A 21,196-nucleotide genomic window follows, 5' to 3' on the forward strand; every position below is an offset into this window, starting at 1 on the left:
CCAGCCACCGCCCTGCCCAGGGCAGGAGCAGCGTCCCCGTCCCCATCCCCGCTCCCATCGCTGCCCTGCCGCGTTTCTTTCCCCGGCACAGCCCCACCACCCCCGGAGCCGGGGCTGCCGCTCTCGCCATCCATTCCCAACTAAAAACACGGACTACAGCCCATTCCCAACTAAAAATAGCCCTCCCGGCCGAGGGGACCCCGACCCCCACCCCGGGGCCCCCCAGGTGCCGGTACCTGGCGGGGGCGGTGGGTGCTGCTGTCCCACACCGGCACCGGGATCCCGGCGAGCCGAGAGCGGCGGCGGCGGCAGCGCCGAGAGGGTCAGCGGCCGCCTCCCCCCGCCCCCGCCGCGGTGGCAGCTGAGGTGACACATGTCACTGCTAAAAATACCCGCGGCGGTGGCACCGGGGCCTCGGCTGGGGAGAGACGGTGGCACCGCGGGGCCCTCCTGCTCCTTGGCTTCCACAGCGGCTGGCACACGTGTGTCACCCGTGCCCTCCTTGGTGCACACCTCTGCGCCCCAAAGAAATGGGGGAAACGCTGTGGTTGGGTGTGAGCCCCCCCAGGACACTCTGGTGCTACCCAAGGGGGACAGCCTGGGGCTGGGAGCCCAGCACGGGGCTCCCCAGCGCACCCCAGTTCCCCCAGCAGCCCCAGCCCTGAGGTGGGGCTGAGCTGGAGGAGGACCTGGGAGCAGAGCTCAAAATAGCCCTGGCACCAGCACCAGCATGGTCAGCACCCGGCCAGGGCAGGTGGGAGGGGAGCAGCACAGTGGACACGTGGTGACCACATGGGGAAAAGGGTGACCCCCCCCAGGGCACAGCAGGACCTGTGTCCCACATGTCCCAGCTGCCAACAGCCAGTCAGGGGCCATGTCACCTGCTCAGGACAAGTCCAGCTCCACAGGGGCAATGTCCCCACCTCGGCCACTCTGACCCGCATCTGACCCAAAAGCTCCACGGATACACCCAAGGCACTGGCACCCACTGCCAGAATGGCCTGGTAGTAAGAAAGGAAACAGGATTGTCAGTCTGGAGTCCCCTGGCAGGAGGCTGAGGTTGGGTGAGCATCTCACCAACCCCAATCCCAGCTGGGAACAGCATGAGGATGTGGTTTCCATGACCCTTCCCAGGTGGCACTGCAGGGACGAGGGAGCCTGGCCACTGTTGATGGAAGGCCACCCTTGGTCACTTGTCACACACCTCCCAGTCCTGGCACAGCCAGCACTGTCTCACCTGCAGGACACAGCTGATGTGTCCCTCAGAAAAACCAGGACAAACAGCGTGCACAGGGCTGGGGGAAGGGACTTACCTGTACATGGGGCAGTGGGGTCCATCCAGTACATCCCAGTAGATCCCAGTTCAGCCTCGCGGAGGGCGCGGGAAGGGACGGGTGACACGGAAAGAACAGGACACTGGCACACACGCAAAGGACGGTTTTTATTGGGGTCTGGTCGTAGGAGAGCAGTTGTACTGACCAACACACAGAAGCAGCTTAGCTGTGCCAAAATAATCCGTTAAAAAAATACTGGCGGCAAGAACCGAGTGTGGCACACCCGCCACGACGGGGCTGTAAACTCCGGGACAGTCCGTGAGGAGCGAGGCCACAGCTCCTGGGAACCTCCTCCCCACAATAAATATGGAAAGAGCCAAGTACATAAAACAAGGAATGATCTCATCGATACAATATCTAAAGTTATTTACAGATCCTGGCTTTGCTTACCATTAATTACACATTTTGGACAGGTTCTCTTTCGATCGTTTCCTTCATCGTGAGTAGCTGTTCGTGTGAATCTGCTCCTTTTTGTTTTAAAGGACCTGGTGAGGCACTGGAAGTGCTCACAAATCCCCTCTCCGAGGATGCTCCTGCTTTATTCTGTTTTTCACACACATTTTTTGGTGCCATCTCACCCACTATCTGCTCTCTCTCCCTTTCCCTGACGAGATGCCTGCTACCAACAGCAAAGCCTCTTCCCAGCCCATCTCCTTTTCCAGCCTGGAAACACAGCGTGTCACACAAACCCAGACCAACCTGGCCCTGGACAAAGCCACCTTCCTGCAGCTGTCCCCAGGTTCTCTGCCAAATCCCTGCCTGGACACACCCCAGGCCAGCAGCACTGTCCCCAGCACGGCACCGTTCCAGGGGTGACACTGAGGAGCCACAATGCCACCAGCACTGCCAGCTCCCCTCTGCCTCCAGGCACAGCTTGGGCTACAGCTCACCCCAAAATCCAATTGGATCAGAGAGGGAAATGGGAAAGAAGGCAGAGATTACTCCAGGGAGCACAGCAGGGATCCCTCCCTGCCCCAGGCAGCCCCTCAGCACGGAGAGAACTTCAGCAGCAGTGTGGCAATGGAAAATGCCACATTTCACCCAGAAATGCCACAGGGATCAGCCCTGACCAGCACAGACCCCCGGCCCCACCGCTGTGGAAACTGAGAGCACACAATGTTACACCTCAAGTACTCCTCAAACTGCACAGGCCAGGCTCACAACTGGAATTATTTTTAGGAACTGAGCGAACTGATAACTTCAGGGCTATTTCTGTACCTCACTGGGGACAGAGGTGCTGGGGATGCCTCTGCAGATGTGCCCAGATGTGCCCAGCAGAGGCAGCTCCTGGAGAGATGGCACCACAGAGGGGTCCTGCCTGGGTGTCACCCTCCCCACACCCCGAGGGACAGTCCCTGCAGGGTCCCTGGTGGCCGCCACCCCCCTGAGATGTGACACCAAGCAGGGTCCTGCCCTGGCCCTGGCTCCAGGACAGTGATCTGGCACTGCTCCTGCCTCAGGATCCTGCTTTGAAGGATCAAGTGATGCCCCTGGAACACCAAACCCATCTCCAGTGAGGACATTTTGGGTCCTGAGCCCAGCCCTGTGTCCAGGCTCTGCCTCCACTCGCTCCTTCCCCTGGGAATGACAGAGCTCTGCAATTCCCTGACGGCTGAGCTGGATCAAACACCACACTGACTCCTTGCACCAGTTTAGGTCATTAATTCTCTTTAACTCAGCACAGATTCCTGTGAATAAACACTTGCTCTGGGAATGCTGAGGGACAAAGGAGAAATTTGGAAATATCCCATGGAGGGGTGGATTTGCAGGAGTTTTCCACCTGAGATGGTCCTGACTGAGCCTGGAGTCCCTGTGCTGGGAGAGAAGGGCTGCACAGGCTCAGGAAATCCATCCCTAATTTGTCATGAAAAACAGAATAAAGCTGGCTGATCCTGCTTGAAAGGAGCTGCCACTTCCATACATATACGGAGCAGAAATTCTGTGGAATGTCAGAAGTTGGAGAAACATGTATTTAATAAATAATATAAAATGCTTTTTTCTGTTAAAATAGAATTCTCGGGTTTATACCTACAGAGCATAGCAACCTTTACATAAACAAAATAAAGCTGAGTCTGTGATGATTAGTTTAACACAAAATAAAAATACAATTTAACAATAGTATTAAAACAGCCGATGTTCCATCCACACAATATGTACACCATGGAATAGAAACCAACAGGAAACAAAAGTAGATTATCTTGAAACTCCTCAGACATTTGGATATACATCTTTTCTCTGTATATTTTAGATATTTTCCTTTTTTTTTTTTTTACAATATTAAAATTAATACTATGCTTTGTCAAAATACGCTTTTCAGATTTTTTTTCTTTAATTCGTAGACCTGACTCATTCCTTATATTAATCAACACCACTAGAATTATTTCTTGCCTACTGTACACTTCAAAGAGCCCTTCCTCTGGGGATATTTTGGGTGCAAACACCTCAGAGGCGGAGGAGCCGTGTCACTGCCACGTGCTGGGGGTGACACCGCCCTGCCACGGGCTGCAGGACACGGATATGGACATGGGATCAAGGAACCTGCTCCTGAAGCTGACCAGCTGCCAGGGAAAGAGCAACTCAGAGCTCCAGGGATTTCAGTCCTCGTGAGCTGATTCCCTGCAAACCCCAGGAATGACGGGGCTGGGGCTGGTCCTGCTCAGGGAGCATCAACCCCGAGAGCTCCTCTGGGCACCAGTGGCCACTGTGGGCAGGATCACAACCAAAACAAGTTCTGTTTTTAGCACAAACCTGTGTTTCCACCACCTCCACACGGCTGTAAACACCTGATTTATCCTGATTTGTCTCAAAGCCAAACACAACCTCACAACTTAATCTCTGGGTTTTCCCGCCTTGGTAGAAGTGGGAGAGGAAAATCTTCCACTGGGTTTCTAAAGGGAGCTGCTGAATTACAGAATCATGGAATATCCTGAGCTGGAAAGGACCCAAAAGGATCATCAGAGTCCAACTCCTGTCTGTGCTCAGGGCAGCCCCAAGAAATTCAGGAAAACTCGACTGTGACTAAGGCAAGGTCTATCCCCCAAGCTGCTCTCTCCCTACCTGCCAGGCTTCCCTTCCCAGACACACTTCCAGCTATTATTAGCCTGCTCCAAGATTTTTTGAAGCCTGCTGGGGGGTGGGGGAACATACCAGGAATGTCAATCCCAGCTGGATCCACTCCAGCATTACTCCAGCTTTTCTCACAGCAGCACTTTGGGAAGAACCCGTGAGCCTGCAGCCGAGGCTCTGCTGGACCAGGGACAAGAACACAAAAAGCTCAAACACAACCAAGAGGAAGATTTACACTTGGAGAAATGGATGGCCAACACTTGGATGAAGGATTGAAAAAAAAAAAAAACACAAAAAACACCCCAAAGTAAATGCTCCTTTAACGGTTTCATGAATTTGCAAAATAATTAGCAAGAAATGAGAGATCCTAAACACACAGCCAAAGACCCTCCTGCAGATTAACACCACCAGGAATCTTTGTCCAAAACAAAAACTTCAGAGACTCTGGTTCCTACATCAGGAAGGAGCAGACTGGGGCAGCATCCAGGATTTTCTGGTTTGGAGGGTGCAATTCCAGCTCTCCCTCCACACCAGCACATCCAGTCACTTCCACACAGAGCCCCATCTCTTACTGGGATCCCACCTCCGTTCAGGAGTTTGTCACTGTGATAACCTCCCCTCTCCTAGCTGCACAGTTAGATAAAAGTCACAAAAATAAAGCTATTTTCAATTGTCAATAAATCACAGCTGGCTAAAGAAACCCAAATCTTTTCCTGCCCCCTCCCACTGCAGGTTGGACGGGGCAGCAAAGACCACAATAATGAGAATATTCCAGGGCCATCCCAACTCCATCACATTTCAAAATAAATGTATTTCCCTAAGACAATATACAGCCTTCATTTCACATAAAATCTCTGGGTTTGAGGCACAATTTCCCAGCTGATGACCTGTTCCTCCCTCACTGACACTGGCACCGGAATCTGCTGACAGGGAGTGAGAGTGAAATCTAGCCATGGAAAATAACTGAAGGAGAAGAATGGGACTGAGCAGGGACTAAGAAAGCAAAAACAAGTTACACAAGAACTATGAGAAGGTTTTGACACCATCTGAGGGCTTTTTTTCTAAATCAAGGAGAAAAACATGAGCATTGCATGGTATTGTAGGGAAAGCTGAACCACGGCCAGTGGGATGAGGCATTTTTTATCCCAAACATTTTTTAAATACCACACAAAGAATCATGGAATTGTTTTAGGTCAGAAAAGACCTCCAAGATCATCAAGTCCAACCTTTGGCCAATCACCTCTGACACTGCTCCTTACAGAGGAGCTGAGATGCTCAACAGGAGTGACAGAGAGGCTGGTGCTGTTTACACAGAATAACTTAGAAAATAAATAAGGGGGGGGGGAAAAATCACTGAAAGAAACCACTTTCTCAGGGGGGTATTTTCTAGAATGCATTTTCCCTTTGGTGCAGCCCCAGGTGGCCAGGCAGGGTTTGCACAAGCTGTGCAGCAAACCCAGCTCCCATGCAGAAGCAAACAGAGCCACTTTCACTACTTCCCTCCAAGGAACTCTGTGGTGATCTGACAGCCACACACGCTCAAACCACGCACAACTTCTACTCCCACTGACACAGGCACAGCTCCACTCTCTTCAGGGACTGAGAGTTGTACCTCTGTAGCTGGGAAGAAAAATCTTTTCTAAGCTGTTCACTGAATTGGAAAAACAGCTTAAGTTCAGCCCTGATCCCTCTCTTAGAAACCACCACAACACCCAGCTTGGGGAAGCTGTGGGACAGCTCAGGATGAGATCCTTCCTTCAGCAAGACTCTCCACCCTGATGCCTCAGGTAGAATTAACATAAACCTGGCATTTGATCGGCTCGTCCATGCTCAGTTTTCTCACACTGCTCTCACTGTGGGCAGTTTGAACTCTTCAGAACAGAAAATGAGAGATCCTTTCCCAAGGTGAGCTGTGATATGTGCACGAACCTCCTGGGCTGGGCTCCAGGTGATTTTTGGGGATTTCTGGGGATTTCTATGCTATGGGAACACACCTGTGTACAGCAGAGGAGGATCCCGAGTCCCAGGACTGAGGAGTGATCTGGGATACGTACCGAGGTACCCACACACACCTGAACCCAGCACATGCTCTAGAATGCACTGGATTTGAATCATTTCTTTTTAATTTTTTTTTTTTTAAAAGTGCAGTTGACCTGAAATGGAAAAGAACTGTCTTTTATGTTCACTGTAAACTTGTCAAAAGGAATCTGCTCTTTAAAAACTGTGCTAAAATAGTCAATTTATACAACAGAGCACTAGATGAAGCTACCATAAATTCCTCTTCACCAATTATTACTCTATTGTGTCAGTTATAGTACTGCATATACGTAGAAGAAGCAAAACTGGTGGTAGCTACTATTAGTGAGTACAACAAACCCAGGGAATAATTCGAGTTCAACGCTCCCATGAAGTAGCAATAACATTTAAACCACAGGACAGTTAAGAATTTCAGTACTTTGAAGTGCATCAGAGTCACACTGTTGATCATCAGCAGTATGGAGCAAGGTTATCAGAGAGAGTCAGCAGTAATGGTCGAGGAGGACACGGCAACACCACAGAGTGAGGGGGGGCACCCACCACGGTCCGTCGGTGTCACCACGGGAGTGTCACCCCCCTGCCAGCCAGGCCACGGCAGGGACAAAGCCTCTTCCTTCCTTCCTTCCTTTTTCCTTCCTTCTTTCCATCAGTAGTTCCAGAGGGACGGAGCTCGGGCGGGCCCCGCCGGGGGTGTGGAGCAAGGAGCAGCCTCTGGGCTTGGTGACCTCCAGCGCTGCTGCTGCTGCTGCTGCTGCTGCCAGGGGCAGGGTCCCCACCCCTGCTGCAGACACAGAGTCCTGACGTGATCCCAACGCTGTAAACATGGAGCTCCTCCTCCTCCAGGCACATCCCGCCTCCGGCACGCTGCACAAAGTCATTCGTTCACAAGGATTCTGGGACGCTCTGCAGGTTCACCAAGCAGCTCTCCCTGCGGGAAGGTGGTGGGTGCCTCCTACAGCCCGTTGCTGTTCCTGTGGCTGAGCGGGGGCTTCGAGAGCTCCACCACCGTGGAGCGGGATTTGTTGAGGAACTTTGGAGCCCGGCGCAGCAACCTCTGGGCCTCGGTGAAAGCCTCTGTCAGCTCCTTTTTCCACTGGACAAACTCGGGGTCGCTCTGCAAGAGACACAGAAGGAGTTTGGCACTTTATCCTACGTGGCCAACGGTGTCTTCTCTTGTAGCCACATTTCTCTTCAAAGAGAAAACCAAGGCACAGATCTTCCCAAGAATATTTCTGGGTCGCACATTCTCTGAACCTCAGAGAAAGGAAAAACAATTCTCATCTCGTTTGCTGTGCCTGTGTTTGTTCACATTATGGAAGATTGGTTACCTGAAGAGAATTGGTAATTAGATTCTGGTGTGAGTGTTTTGATTCACTGACCGAGTGAATCCAGGTGAGAGGAATGGTGGATTTGTCTTTACAAACGAGCTGTGGGTCTGCTGGGAGATAAAACCAGCACTGGGAGATAAAAGAAACAATGGGATGGATTCCACTGATTGATGAACGGAAAAAGATACTTACTTTTACAAATAAACTTTAGGTTTGCTGATAAATGAAGTTAGGCATTGAAAGATGAAAGAAACAATGGGGAAGAAAAGCCCCTAAATTCCATAAGAATTAAAAGTTAAAAGGGAGGGTTATACATTAGAGGCAAATCTTTGGTATCAGGTGTTTTGGGAAGTCTGTACCTCTCAAGTACCTCAGCCAATGGGGAAAGAGAGAAGGGAAATGTGGCCGGGAAATTGGGATAAAAAGGAGGCTGTGTCCTCCAAAAATTGGAGAGATCCCAGGGGAATGCCCCATGGCCTCTGCCTTTATTCAAATAATCAAAGGACTCCTCTGTTCCTTTTTTGGACATAAACCTCTGATGTTTGCGGATTAATTTTCCTAACACAGGTTTGTGTGTCAGGACTGTTGGCTGACAGTCACGAGATGCTGTGCAGGGGAGTGCAGCTGAGTGCTTGGCAGATTCAGTTTAGATGTAATGTAATATAGTATAGAATAATATAGTATAATAAAGTAATTAATTAGCCTTCTGATATCACTGGAGTCCTCCTCATCATTCCTCTCCTTCATTGGGGGCAAAAATATCTCCGATATTCTCTGTCAGACAGCACCTTGGGGAAGATATTTTAATTTTCCAAAGGAATGAGCAACTTTGGCTATTGCCCATGTGCAATTCTCCATCACCTCAATGAAAGCTGGTACAATGTTTTGAGGATTTGAGCACTCCCCCTTCCACACATGAGCTCCAGCAGGTCCCCACAGTGAGACATGAGCCAACGAGGCCCTTGGAGCTTGAGAAGTTTTTAGCTATTTAATAAACGCAACTCATTTTGTCCCAAATACCACTGAAATCCATGACAAGCTGCAGGTTTCCTGCTTTCAGAACTCAAGGGTGATAAACATTGGTATTTTATCAGTAACTAAGGTTCTTGGCTCTGCTCCACCAAGTGCCTTAATTAACATGCAACAGGATGAGCAGAAAAACTTTTGTCAATTGTTTATCACATGCAAAACAATCTGATGAAGTTATCAAAAAATCAAGTCTTACCTCACACTGTAGGACAAACTGTTTTCCTCCTTTAATTCTCAGTAAGATGCATTTCTTATCTTTAATTTGTGTTTCTTCAACAGATACTATTTGTTCCATTGTCAGCAGGTTTTGCTGCAGCATTTGCAAAAGAGCAGAGAATTAATTGAAAAAAACTCTGTTGCCCATCAAATAAAGCCACTATCTCATTTTCCTGGACTATCCACATGAATTAAGTGATGCACATTAAATGTCATTATACAAACATTTATTTCTGAAGGCTGGGTCATGAACTAAAGATAGATAGTAAGGTAAGAGAGATTTACAAGGGGCTTGGTTGCTTCAATAGTGACAACAAAATATCAGTTCTAAAAGCCAGTAATGACAGCATGAAATAAGAATCTACAAATAGGTGTGTCTGCAAACAGAATATTAACTATTTTCCCTCAAGAGTTGCATATAATTTGATACATTTTTCAAGCATTACTGTTATTACCCAAAAAAAAGGCAATTTCACTACTTCAAAGAGCTGAAAGGGAATATTTCAGCACTGAATACTTACAAAGAGAACATACACAACAGTGTGCAGGAAAACTCTCCCTATGGACTGCAGAGTACACAATGTCTTAAATTCCAAATGCTTCCTTAATTTAAATATACAAATTATCTGCCCTGCACATGAGCACAGCTGGGCTACACTACAGCCACTATAGCATTTTCTTGGAAACAAAATGCTATAGCATTTGTCACCTTACCAGTTTGTGTTTTTTTGTATAAATAGTCCAGAGGTCCTAAATGAAAAACAACACCATCAACTACCAAAATCCTTTAAAAACACAACAAAGCAAACAAAGGATTCTCAAGTCAACTTTACGTCTCCTGTGTGCATTGCAAGCTATGTGTTAACTACAGTGAGACAGCAGAGAAGATACTCAAAGGGGCTTTTACTCAGAGAAAACTCCTTCCCCAGGAGAACTCCTGGGCTATCCAGGTGTGTCCCAGCTCCACCTGCCTTCCAGCAGAGCTCCCAGGGCCCCTCACTCACCCGGGACTCTCCTTCTCCTCGCCACTCCAGCCGGTTGGGGAAGAGGTAAAAGTAACGCCGCTGCCACTGAGTCAGGAAGGGGTTCCCCAGCTTGAGCATGTAGCCATGCATGATACAGTCCTTCCCCAGGGCATAATCTAAACCAAGAGGAGATGTTAGCAAAGTGCCAGGAGGTGCAGCTGAAAGCATTCTGAGAGCTCTGTGCCAAAGGGATGGAGCCCCGGACCTGCCGTGCCCTCGGCGGGTTCAGATCACACACTCAGCCCCAGCTCTGTTCAAATCACACACTCAGCCCCAGCTCTGCCCTAACTGCACAGCTGCTGTGGCTGCAGAGCAGGGAACAAGGACAGGACTTGGCTCTTAAAGAAGTATCTCACTGGTGGAAGTTTTAAAAGCGCTGAATGTTGCTCTCCAAGGTTTGGGGGTTTGATGCAACACCCCCGTGCAAGCTGCAGTTTGCTGTGCAAAATCTCCTGGGGCCCTTCCCAGCTCCTGGGCAGGAAATCAAACCCCACAGACTGGGAAGGTGGGGAGGCACAGGGTGCCCAGAGAAGCTGTGGCTGCCCCATCCCTGGAAGTGCCCAAGGCCAGGTTGGACAGGGCTTGGAGCAACCTGGGACAGTGGAAGGTGTCCCTGCCCATGGCAGGGAATGGGACTGGATGGGCTTTAAGATCCTTTCCAACCCAAACCATTCCAGGACTCCATGATTCCATGAATCTCTTTCCAAAGCCTGATGTCATCATTCAGCATTTCAAAACATTCAGAAACATCTTAAGCAACATGACAGCGATTAAACAAATCCTAACGATTCCTAGGAATGACAGCAATGGGAGAACTCCAAACCCAGGAATTACTACCTAGCAGCAAAAGATGAGAGAAGTGTAAGGACAGATTACCTTCCTCGTGGCCAAGCTGCTTATTTTTAGCCCTTTTTCTGGCCTCAATTTTATCTGTGTCTGCATTTACTGCATCATAAACAGTTTCTGCTACTTCTTGCTGCCAACGCTCCGATATTACCAGAGGGAAGTTCTTATATAACTCCTGGTCACTATCAAGCAACTTGCAAGAGAAAAACAACAAAAAACCCAACATTTTAATAACTTTCACTACTCTTATCCCCAACAGTTAATAGTTACCCATGCAACAGTATTATTTTACACGATGGATTGAACTCAAACCTTCACAAAACAAACAGATGCAAGCAAGAGAAGCACAGACACTAATTTAAGCAGAGATATTAATTTATGTGCAGAGAACAGGCCACCTGCTCAAAACTTGTTTGGTTTGATAGCTCCAAAATCCTCACTCAACACTGCTCCATAATGCTCTCTAGACATTTAAATCACTATTCCAATGTAAGCAGCAGTATTCTTAACTTTGTTGCACAAAAACTTCCCCAGCCCAAAAACTCCATGAATAAGTGCAAAGATACCTTTTCCACAGCAATGCCTTCCATGCTTCCACAGCCTGGCTTTATATTCCTAATAATTAACCCTCAGAATTCATCAGCATGTGCTACAGATCTCAATTTTACTGGGAGAAAGATTCTTTTCTCCACTGATCCTTCGAGTACTTAAATTGAATTGCACTGAAGAAAATCAGGAAAAAAATTCCTTCACCAAAAGGGTTTCCCAGCACTGAGCAGGGCAGTGGTGGAATGCCCATCCCTGGAGGAGGTTAAAGCTGTGTGGATCCAGCACCAACAGCTGCAGGAGCAGCTTAATTCTCCTGCTGCAATCAGGCCAGACCCTCCTGGAATAGATATTCTCCTTTTCAGAGATCCATGCTATATCCCAGCAGGAAAATACACACCCAGAAAATCTCCCTGTGGCACCCAAGGAAGGGGGAACAGCCACAGGCATCCCCTGAGGGCTCCCCACTCATAACCCAAAGCTCACATGCTCTTCTGGGGAACACAGGGCATTCTGCAGGATGAATTCAACTCCAGGGAGGAGAGCAAGCGGTTCAAGCTGTGGCGCCCAAGGCAGAGAGGGCTCCTGGCACCTCACTGGCAGCTGACTCAGGCAGGAATCCTCCTGTCCCCTCTGGAAGCTGTGACACCCAGGGGGGCTGTGCTGTCCCTCCCTGACTCACCCCCAAGGGTAAATTTATCCCACGGTCAGCCTGAGCTATGAGATTCTGAGATCAAACTGGAGATGACAGAGCACTGACCTGCTGGTGATTCACATTCCAGGACAGGAATCATGTTATTGAGAATCTCTGAGCCACTCAAGAAATAAAAAGACTCCCCGGTTCTTCCTTGCAAAATGTTCCTCTGAATCCTGCACTGCAGAATTGCAGGAGACTGGAATCCTGCCAGGCTAACATTGATGCTGAAGATGTGGAATTTTCTGGGATAAAGAACATCCTGGGCTCTCTGCACTTTTCTGTGCCAACTTCTGTCACCACAGCAGGTGACACTGACAGACGAGCTCCCTTTTAGGCTCGGTGAGTACTTAATGGGGCTTTTTCCTTATAAAGTTTAGAACAATTAATTTCTCTCCTGACTCACTTCTGTAAGAACAAGAATGAGGTCTGTTCTACTGCAGAAATGGGTGATGAAAACAACGAAGGGCATTGACCCAAGCCCTGCTGCCCCAAAGTCCCAGGGAAACCTCAGAGAGTGGAGGAATCCACAGGAGGGTCACCCCCTTTATGTGAGTTCTAAAGGGGACAGCTTTTTTTGATATAATTTATGTTATTTTCATTAAATTTTGGATAATATCAGAAGGTGAAAATTTCTTTTACCACTCTTCTAACTTATGACATTGCTACTATTAACACAGTTTGTCATTTTTAAGAGTTTTCCCTGCCACTCTCTGACCACTCAAGTATTAAAATAAGGTTTAGCTCCATTTCTCCAAGCTACCTGAAATAAATCCCAACTTTTAAACACACAAACCATAAGGTATTCTTGAAAAACTGAGGCTTTCCCAATTCTTTCCTGACCATTTGAAACATTTTCTTCATCACATATAACTTTTGGTAAGAAAGTAGATTTCAGTTAACCTAAAAACTTAAAGACTTGCCAAGCAACAACAAACAGGGGAACCAGCCCAAGGTACCAGCACGGATTGATTCTCCCAGCCTGAAGGAATTTCTTGCACATCCAGAGCCCTGAAGCAAAGGAATGCCACACACACATGGAAAGCCAAGCAGAGCAGCCCCAGCGCCACCCTCCAGCACTGAGAGTTGGGTACCTTAATGCCTTTAGTGTCCTCTTCATCAAAGGAGCCAATATCAAAAGCATCTGCTGCATTGACTTCTCCCCGGGGAGGAATCAGGGGGGGAGGGTACTAGAAATTGAAATCAGCATCATTAAAGACAAATTAATGGGTATTGTTTAACTCCATTCTGGAGTCATGCACAAGCTTTGTATTTTTTTGCACAGATTACACCTGACTGTGCCAGAGTGCCCCCCTTGGAATTAAACTTCAATGCAAAATTGTTGGCACTTCTTTTAATTAGAGCTCCATCAAAAATCTGGGGATAAAACTCCCCAGTTTAGAGACAGCAAAGGAAAGGAAACATGCAGTCATTTGAGCCTGGAAATGTTATTATTTACTCCTAACAATCAAGAATATCTGTAGTAATGAATATTCAACAACAACCCTCCCTGTATTTGTGAGAGTGAGCACTTGAGCTGGGCACTGTGACCCTCAAGTTTTCTGTTCAGTACCTGTTTGGGTTTATTTTCCTTCTACTGCTTTGCCAAGTCAGTTAAATTACTGTCTTTATCCTTTACCTTCTGTAAATAGACTTGCTGCCAATCAATGCCTTTGAAGAAAGGATGTTCCTTTACTTCTTGTGCGCTGCAAAACAGAAGTGACTGAAGTCAACAAAGGAAAGGGCTTTTAAAGTGTATTCAAGGAATACAAAGCCCTCAAAGGTCACACTTCTATCACTTGAGAACATCAAGGAAACTGCTCTTTTTTGCAAAAAAAAAAAATTCCTCGGTAAACAACAGAAGAGAAGAGTTGCAGGTGGAAACACTTGGAACAGTGTTCTAGGGGCTGGCAGGCAAGAACTCCTGATGGCACTCCATCATTTCCAACAGCAAACAAAGTTCCTCTGTTGTCAGATCCCAAACACTGCTCTGGGTCAGATCCCAGACACAGATCCAGGTCAGATCCCAAACATGGCTCTGGGTCAGATCCCAGAAATGCTCTGGTCAGATTCCAACCACTGCTCTGGGTCAGATCCCAACCACTGCTCTAGAAATAACCAGATTACTCCACATTATACAAATTTTATGAGAAAATAATAAACTGCTCTTGTTATCTCCCAGGGAAAAGCAATCTCAGGCCATTATCAAAGAGGGCTCCAAAACAAATGTCCTCTGAATCTCCCACTGGAACTGGAGGCAGCCCCAGGCTCAGGTGTGACCATCTACCTGTTATCACACATCCCAATGGTTTCTCAACACTTGTTTACTCCTCTCCTTTTCTCTCTCAGTCTCACACTGGCTTTTTAAACAGGAGATAACAATTTCATGAACAGCTACAAGCAAGGTGAGCCTGGCAGGAGCAAGGAGTGTTTTGTAGTCAAGAAACAAAACAAAAGCTCTTTTCCTCAGAATAATCAAGTGACAAAGGCAGCACCGGCAATATTCGCAGCTTTTGCTTGATGTTTTTGGGATTGTTTTTTGGTTTGTGGTTTGGTTTTTTTTTGTAATATGCTCCTATCATTACAGATACAATATAAGCAATAAATTTTCCCAATCAGTATGTCTGACTCAAGTCATATGATTTCATGCCAAAACAGATCAGGCAAAACCAGAAAAACAACCGAGGGATGAGAAGTAAGAACACCACCCAATGCAAGCATGACTGCAGGGAACTCAGGGAAAAGGCTTTAAGGACAGAAATTGTCCAAAAAACATGTCCAAACCGAAGGAATCTGAAATGTAATTCCATGCAGCAGCACTTTGTAATGTTCTCTTTCCAAAATTAAAATCCTCACAACAGGAAGCAGATTTTTACTTGAAATGTATTCACTCATTGACAGAGAAGTGGAAATTTTTCAAGGCAGAGGTCCAAGGAGAAGACAACACCTACCTCCTTCCTTGGCATCCAAGCCTCTTGCTCACATCCCTCTGCAGGAGCCCTTCCAGAAGGGACTTCAGCTCAGGAGAAAAGGAATCCGGGAGCTCCACGTTCTGTGGAGAAAGGAAACACAAAGAGATATTCCATGATGGAAGAGGTGTGCTCTGCCCTCTTGTCTCTGCTGGTGGTTGGAAACAGCTCTCCCACGTGCAGATAGAGCTCTCTGGGAGAGCAGGGGGGGGCAGTTCCAGCTTTAGGGGAAATGGGAGCTCAGGGAACACGGGGATGTCACTGAGGCCAGCCCTTACCACCGTGAGCGTCATCCGGTCAATCTCGTGCTTATCTTTGGTTTTGTGCTGCCTGAAAGGGCTGTGCCTGTGGAAAGAAGGGGGGAAAAAAAAGCTAATAAATAAATGTAAAGCCTCAATATATCAGGGTATTTCAGCTATGGCAATGCCAGGAATGAGTGGAGCATCCTGTTAGTCCCATCCTTCCCCTCATCACTCCTGTCCTGCAGAGCAATCTCATCCACAGGAAGGTGAGTAGAAAGTTGGGTAATTCTTCAACAGTGATCTGGCCTTAAAGATGTGCTTCAAATGCCTCACCAATTACATCTATCTCCCCAAAACCTGAATAGCTTTCAGCTAACAAGGAAACCCTGAGCAGCCATCACCCACAGGGATTTAAATCCAAGGACTTCTATAAGGAAGGTGAGCATGACCCACTGAACTCACCATTCCCCATCATGGAGAGTAGAGATAAGAGATCACAGATCCCACAGCATCAGCCACTGGGGAGATATCTGATGGTATCTTGTAAATTATCAGCTTCATCTCTTTCCTGCTTTATAATTCTGGCTTGAATTTGAATTTTCCTCTAAGCTATGGAAGACTGTGACCCATTAGAGGTTTATCACACAGTCCTCTGTGAAAGAAGCAGCATTGTAGTAAGAGATACTTTGATTATATTTAGGATATATTCCCTGTTTCTTTTCTTTAAAACCTTGAGGGGATGATGGTTTTCACAATCAAAAATGTTACTCACTTATCAGTTCCATTAATTAGCTATTCTAAAGCATTCTGGCTTACCACATGGCAGAGTGTACCAGCATGTTTCAACTGGAGACCTGCTACTCCCAAGTTATTTTCCTTTTATTCTCAAAAAAGGTCTGATTGATGAATGCAATGGATGGACCAGGACTTCAATTTTTCTCTTTTCAGCATGACAGGTAAATGGTTCCCAGACAGCCTCATGTACTCTGACAAGGAGGCTCTGAGTAGATCAGGGAAGAAAATGATTCACTGGCGACTTATGGGCAGATTCTGTGCCAGACTAAATTTACCAAATACCAAGAAATGGCACCATGTGCCCAGCCCTTGTTTTGGGATGTGTTTAATTGGCTTCAGAACAGATGAGAAATGAGAGTTCACCATGAATAATGCTCTGGCTTCTGGCTGAGCACTGATACCACCCTGAACATCTCTGCCAGGGACAATCACAGCTCAAAGACTGGCAATTTAAACACCACTTCTTTCTTTATTTGCACCTTTACACAGTCTGCTTTGTGCACAATTAATGTTAAATTGATACAGTTCTAGAGTTCAATTCACAAGTCACACACTGACCTTCCTTTGTACAGTGCCTGCACGGAGATAAAAGCTTGTAATTAATTATGTGTGAGGACACAGGATGACCTAATGATCAATCTTTACAGAGAAGCACTGTAAAAAGCCTCAGATTTCTCCTGGTTTGCCATTAACACTGAGGATGCCATTTTCAACAAGCACTTGCCCACCAGTGCTTGTTGTTTGCTCAGATAAATCCCATGGCATTAATCTATTCTAAGTTTAATGAGCTGACAAAGCTGTAATTATCGTGTACCTTTGGACACTGGTAAGGTAACAGGCCAGATTCAGCAAATGGAAGGATCCACACCTTGTACCTGGCCCAAGCCCTGCAGGAGGGAAGGCTGAGTAGCACCCAAAAAGGAACCAGTGCAGCCAAGAGCTTCTCCTCAACACCAGGTCTCAACACAAAGCCCATGATTTAACAGGGCTGCTTAGAGCACTCCAAGGAGCAACATCTCAACATTTAAAACTGCCAGAGAGGACCAAACTGCTGCCTGCAGCATTTCAGAGAGCAGACAGAAGTGCTTTCCTCATGCCCCACACCTGTAGCTACCACAGGATGCTTGGGTTGGGTTTGGCTTGGAAGAAGAAGCCTGGTTTGTCACACACGGGGCAGCACCGAGGGATCACTTCAGCCAATCTGTGACACACCATGTCCTGCTATTCCAAGGGACACCCACAGAGGCCCCCCCAGGCAAGGCAGGAGCCCCACTCACCCCCTCAGCAGCTTGAAGAGCATGCAGCCCAGGGAGAACCAGTCAGCACTGCTGTCGTAGGCTGTGCCCTTCTGCAGCACCTCGGGGGCCATGTACCCGTGGGTTCCTCTGCAGAGCACAACAGCACAAAGCATTCATTACATCCAACATTAGCACTGGGGGGAAAAATCATTAAAAATCAGTATTATCTCAATAAGACAGCCCAGTTTGGAAATAATTCGTTTTGACAATTTTGTTTTGCTTCCAATGGGTTTTTTGTGCCACCTGTGCGAGCACAGGACACTCCTGAAGTCAGCCCTGGGCACCACAAGAAGCAGCCACCAGGTATTGCTTTTACCCTTGACATGTTCAAAACATATGGACTTTTTTCAAGAAGCTACTGATTTGCACATCTCTTAAGGTGTGACAGGCTGGAGTTTCCCTTTTTGCATAAATTCCAAGACTAAATCAGGTCACTTGAGGAGCTAAGAATGAAACGTGCCAGGTAAGATGTGAATCCACACCCAACTCCAGGAACTCAGATCCCAGTTAGATCCTGATGGTGAGAGGCAGAAAGGAACAAAATTTGCCTCCAGTTCCATGAAGATCCAGAAAAAAAAGAAAGACACAATAAATCCAGGATTTTAGTCGGTTTGGGAATATTTAATTACCAGGTTGGGACAATTAAAGCAATCTGGTACTTTAACTCAGTCAGGTTCTTCTCTGAGCAGTGAATCATCCTGAAATAATGTGTCATCTCCCAGCCATGCCTACACATCAGCTGCTACAACTGTGCAGGAAAACAGGGACAGGAGCCCAAGAAACCTCATTAGAGCCACCAGCTCAGCAAGCCTGGGCCACACAAGTGTCATTCCTCCCCTTCAGGCAAAGTTAAGTTTTAAAGACAAATTCAGGATGGATTTAGCACCACCTGTGTGTGCAGCAGAGCTCCCAGACTGAATACTTACACACTGGCATGTGGCTTCTTTTTGGAAAAGTCACAAGCCAGCCCAAGGTCTGATATCCTCACGTGCCCATGTTCATCCAGCAGGATATTTGCAGGCTGGAAATCAAGAGAAGGAGGTGAGTGCTTGGTATTCCCCAGCTGACAACTGCAAACTCTCACAGCACAGCAACTCAAACATCAATACTCCCTGGTAATTGGTAATTGCCTTCTTTTATTTAACGTCAATATATACCAGGCACTTCCTAGATAAAAATCCACCTTCTCACAGAGCACTACCATCAACTCCACAGGTTATGAAATACTGAATAACAGAAGGGAATAACCAGGCAAGGTTTGAACACAAAGCAGGTAATATATGTATAATCCATTCTGGCCTCAGGTTGCTTTTGGTTTCTTCACAGCAGGGTCTGTGTGTGGCTCTTACACCTTTTATTCTCAGTCTCTGGGCACATTTCCATCCCCTTGTGCTGCCACTTGGTCCAGGGACTCTTCTCTGGGACCTGTCCTTGATTTCCCAAGTGTCAGTGATACCCCCCAGCCCCTCTCCTGCTGTTGTCCCCCATCACACACACAAAGGCCTCTTTCAGGGCTCCCACAAATATAGTAAATGATTACAGTAAATACAGTAAATTATCCTCTAAATCATTCCCATCAGGGAGATCAGTAACACTTGACAGGATTTACTGTGACCCCCAGGAAGCCTCTCCCAGGCTGGTTAAACTGGATAATGGCACAGATTAGAAGGACTTTGAAAACTCAGTACAAAAATCTGGCAGATAAAGACATAATCCTGCCAAGGAAAGGTTTCAGGAAGGGTAATCCATGGAAGTTTTCTGAGGGGCTGTGTGGATTCAGGCACCCACCAAGCATTACCTTCAGGTCTCTGTACACCACGAAGCGATTGTGCATGTGCTCTAAGCCCAGGATGATTTCAGTCGCATAAAACCTCATCTCTTTTTCAGAAAACACTCCGTGCTGGGAGAGGTGGTAGTGCAAATCTCCTCCTGAAATGAGAATTGAGATGTAATTAAGTGAACAGTAAATTCTTACCCTGCAGGCAGACAGGGTGACACTGTGGGGGAACAGCTCAGCTTTTGTAGGTTCTTATTACCTGAAGATCACACAGCCCCACCCTCTGCAAATCTGTGTGGTGACAAAACAGCTGAGAAAGTTCATACAGAGATTTGATCAGTCTGAAACTCCATTTAAAAATGCATTTATTTCATAAACATTTGCATTCAGTGACTAATCCAGCAGAGGATTTCCACATAAGCAAAGGCTGTACCACACACTGGTTTGTGGAGAGCAGAATAAATAGCTCATAGAGCAGCCCAGGCTTGAGGGACCAACCATCTCAGCAATCCTCCTGCCAAAATTTCTCTAACATCATCATCATCATCATCATCTGAACAAGCCTTGCTTACCATTCATGAGGTCCAGAATGAAGCAGAGCTTGTCAGGGGTGTGGAAGGCATAGGTCATACAGACTATAAAAGGACAGTCCTGCAAAGGAAGAGCACAGAGGTTCACCTTGGGCAAAAAGCAAAGTGTGACTTAGGGAAGCAAAAAATACAGCTGGTGTTTTTCCTGTGCTATTTGCCAGTATTCCCAAGTTCTCTCCTGAAATGCAGCTTCGTTGGTAACCCCTGTCCCCCTGTCAGGGCCCTGCTCAGGTGACAGTGAAGGTGTTTGGCCCCCCAGCAGCATTTCCAACAGAGGATTGAAGGAATGTGAACACACCAGGCAGGAGCTGGGATTCTGGAGCATTACAATGCTCAGGAAGCAGCTGCAGCAACATCCAGATCCTGCAAAATTCACAACACAAGGGCTGTGGGAGCAGGTTCAGGAGGTCAGAGCAGAGCAGCCAGGGCAGGGATGGGTTTCACCTCACCTCCTGATGCACCTGAACCTCAATTCACCCCATTAAAGACAAGCAGCCTTAAAAAAATTCCACTGGAAAAACACATCTTTGTTCCCAAAGTCTGCTCATGTGCTGGTACCTCCATGGCACACCTTCAAAACCCCATGGCAGCAGCTGGCAGACCTTCCTCTGCACCAGGCCTGTGCTGGATACAAGGCCTCCATAATTCAGAATTATGGAATTGGAGGTTGGAAAACCCCTCTGAGATTGAGGGATTCAGCCAAGGCCACCACCAACCCATGTCCACATCTGTGGCATTCACATTCTCTGAAAAAATTCCTTCACTCAGGGTTTTTGTCCTGGGAAGCTGAAAGGCAGCAAGAGAGGCCTCAGAGAAAAGGGAAACAATTCTTATCCCATTTGCTCCTCCTGTGTTGTGCTCATGTGGAATGTGTTTGGACATTGTTTACCCACAGGTGATTGTTTCATTGGATTCTGCTGTGAGTTGTTTTGTTGGGACTCTGAAAAGAGTCACAAGTTTTCATTATTATTTTTTAGCATTCAGCAAGTATCCTTTCTGTATTCTTTAGTATAGTTTAGTATTCTTTAATATAATATAGTATAATAAAATAATAAATTAGCCTTCTGAGAACATGGAGTCAGATGCATCATTCTCTCCCCTGGTGAGTGGAGTGCATTTACAATACCACATCCCCACATCTGTCAAATCCTCCCTGGGATGTGACTCCACCACTGCCCTGGGCAGCTGTGCCAGGGCTGGAGAACCCTTTCCATGAAGAATGGACCTGCTCTGGCCCTGCTATTGCTGATAAAAGCCAGGATGCTCTTAGCTAATGACCAGGGGGTGGCTGTCACCCCCTCGGCTTCTTCTCCAAAGCCACATGGGATGGAACCATGGAATGCTTTGGCTTGGGAGGGACCTTAAAGCTCCTGTCATCCCAAGGGCAGGGACACCTTGTGGCAC

The 21,196-nt window shown here is 47.2% G+C and overlaps 2 protein-coding genes across 2 annotated transcripts in view; both read right to left on the bottom strand.

Moving 5' to 3' along the window:
- Positions 1-1,347, bottom strand: part of MYO18B (myosin XVIIIB) — a 66,558-nt gene extending 65,211 nt beyond the window's left edge. Inside the window, exons 1-2 of the mRNA XM_066562470.1 lie at positions 1,314-1,347; positions 237-515 (exon numbers count right to left, since the gene is read on the bottom strand). Coding sequence (XP_066418567.1) covers positions 237-515; positions 1,314-1,347 — 313 coding nt within the window. The remainder of the gene's footprint in view (positions 1-236; positions 516-1,313) is intronic.
- Positions 1,348-1,422: 75 nt separating this feature from the next.
- GRK3 (G protein-coupled receptor kinase 3) overlaps positions 1,423-21,196 on the bottom strand; it is a 61,463-nt gene continuing 41,689 nt past the window's right edge. Inside the window, exons 10-21 of the mRNA XM_066561956.1 lie at positions 19,775-19,853; positions 19,224-19,354; positions 18,352-18,446; positions 17,405-17,512; positions 15,369-15,435; positions 15,073-15,173; positions 13,761-13,827; positions 13,216-13,311; positions 10,912-11,074; positions 10,015-10,151; positions 8,991-9,104; positions 1,423-7,551 (exon numbers count right to left, since the gene is read on the bottom strand). Of these exons, the coding sequence (XP_066418053.1) occupies positions 7,390-7,551; positions 8,991-9,104; positions 10,015-10,151; positions 10,912-11,074; positions 13,216-13,311; positions 13,761-13,827; positions 15,073-15,173; positions 15,369-15,435; positions 17,405-17,512; positions 18,352-18,446; positions 19,224-19,354; positions 19,775-19,853 (1,320 nt within the window). The 3' untranslated portion in view covers positions 1,423-7,389. The remainder of the gene's footprint in view (positions 7,552-8,990; positions 9,105-10,014; positions 10,152-10,911; positions 11,075-13,215; positions 13,312-13,760; positions 13,828-15,072; positions 15,174-15,368; positions 15,436-17,404; positions 17,513-18,351; positions 18,447-19,223; positions 19,355-19,774; positions 19,854-21,196) is intronic.

The sequence above is a fragment of the Molothrus aeneus genome, chromosome 18, assembly GCF_037042795.1.
Source record: "Molothrus aeneus isolate 106 chromosome 18, BPBGC_Maene_1.0, whole genome shotgun sequence".
Lineage (NCBI taxonomy): Eukaryota > Metazoa > Chordata > Aves > Passeriformes > Icteridae > Molothrus > Molothrus aeneus.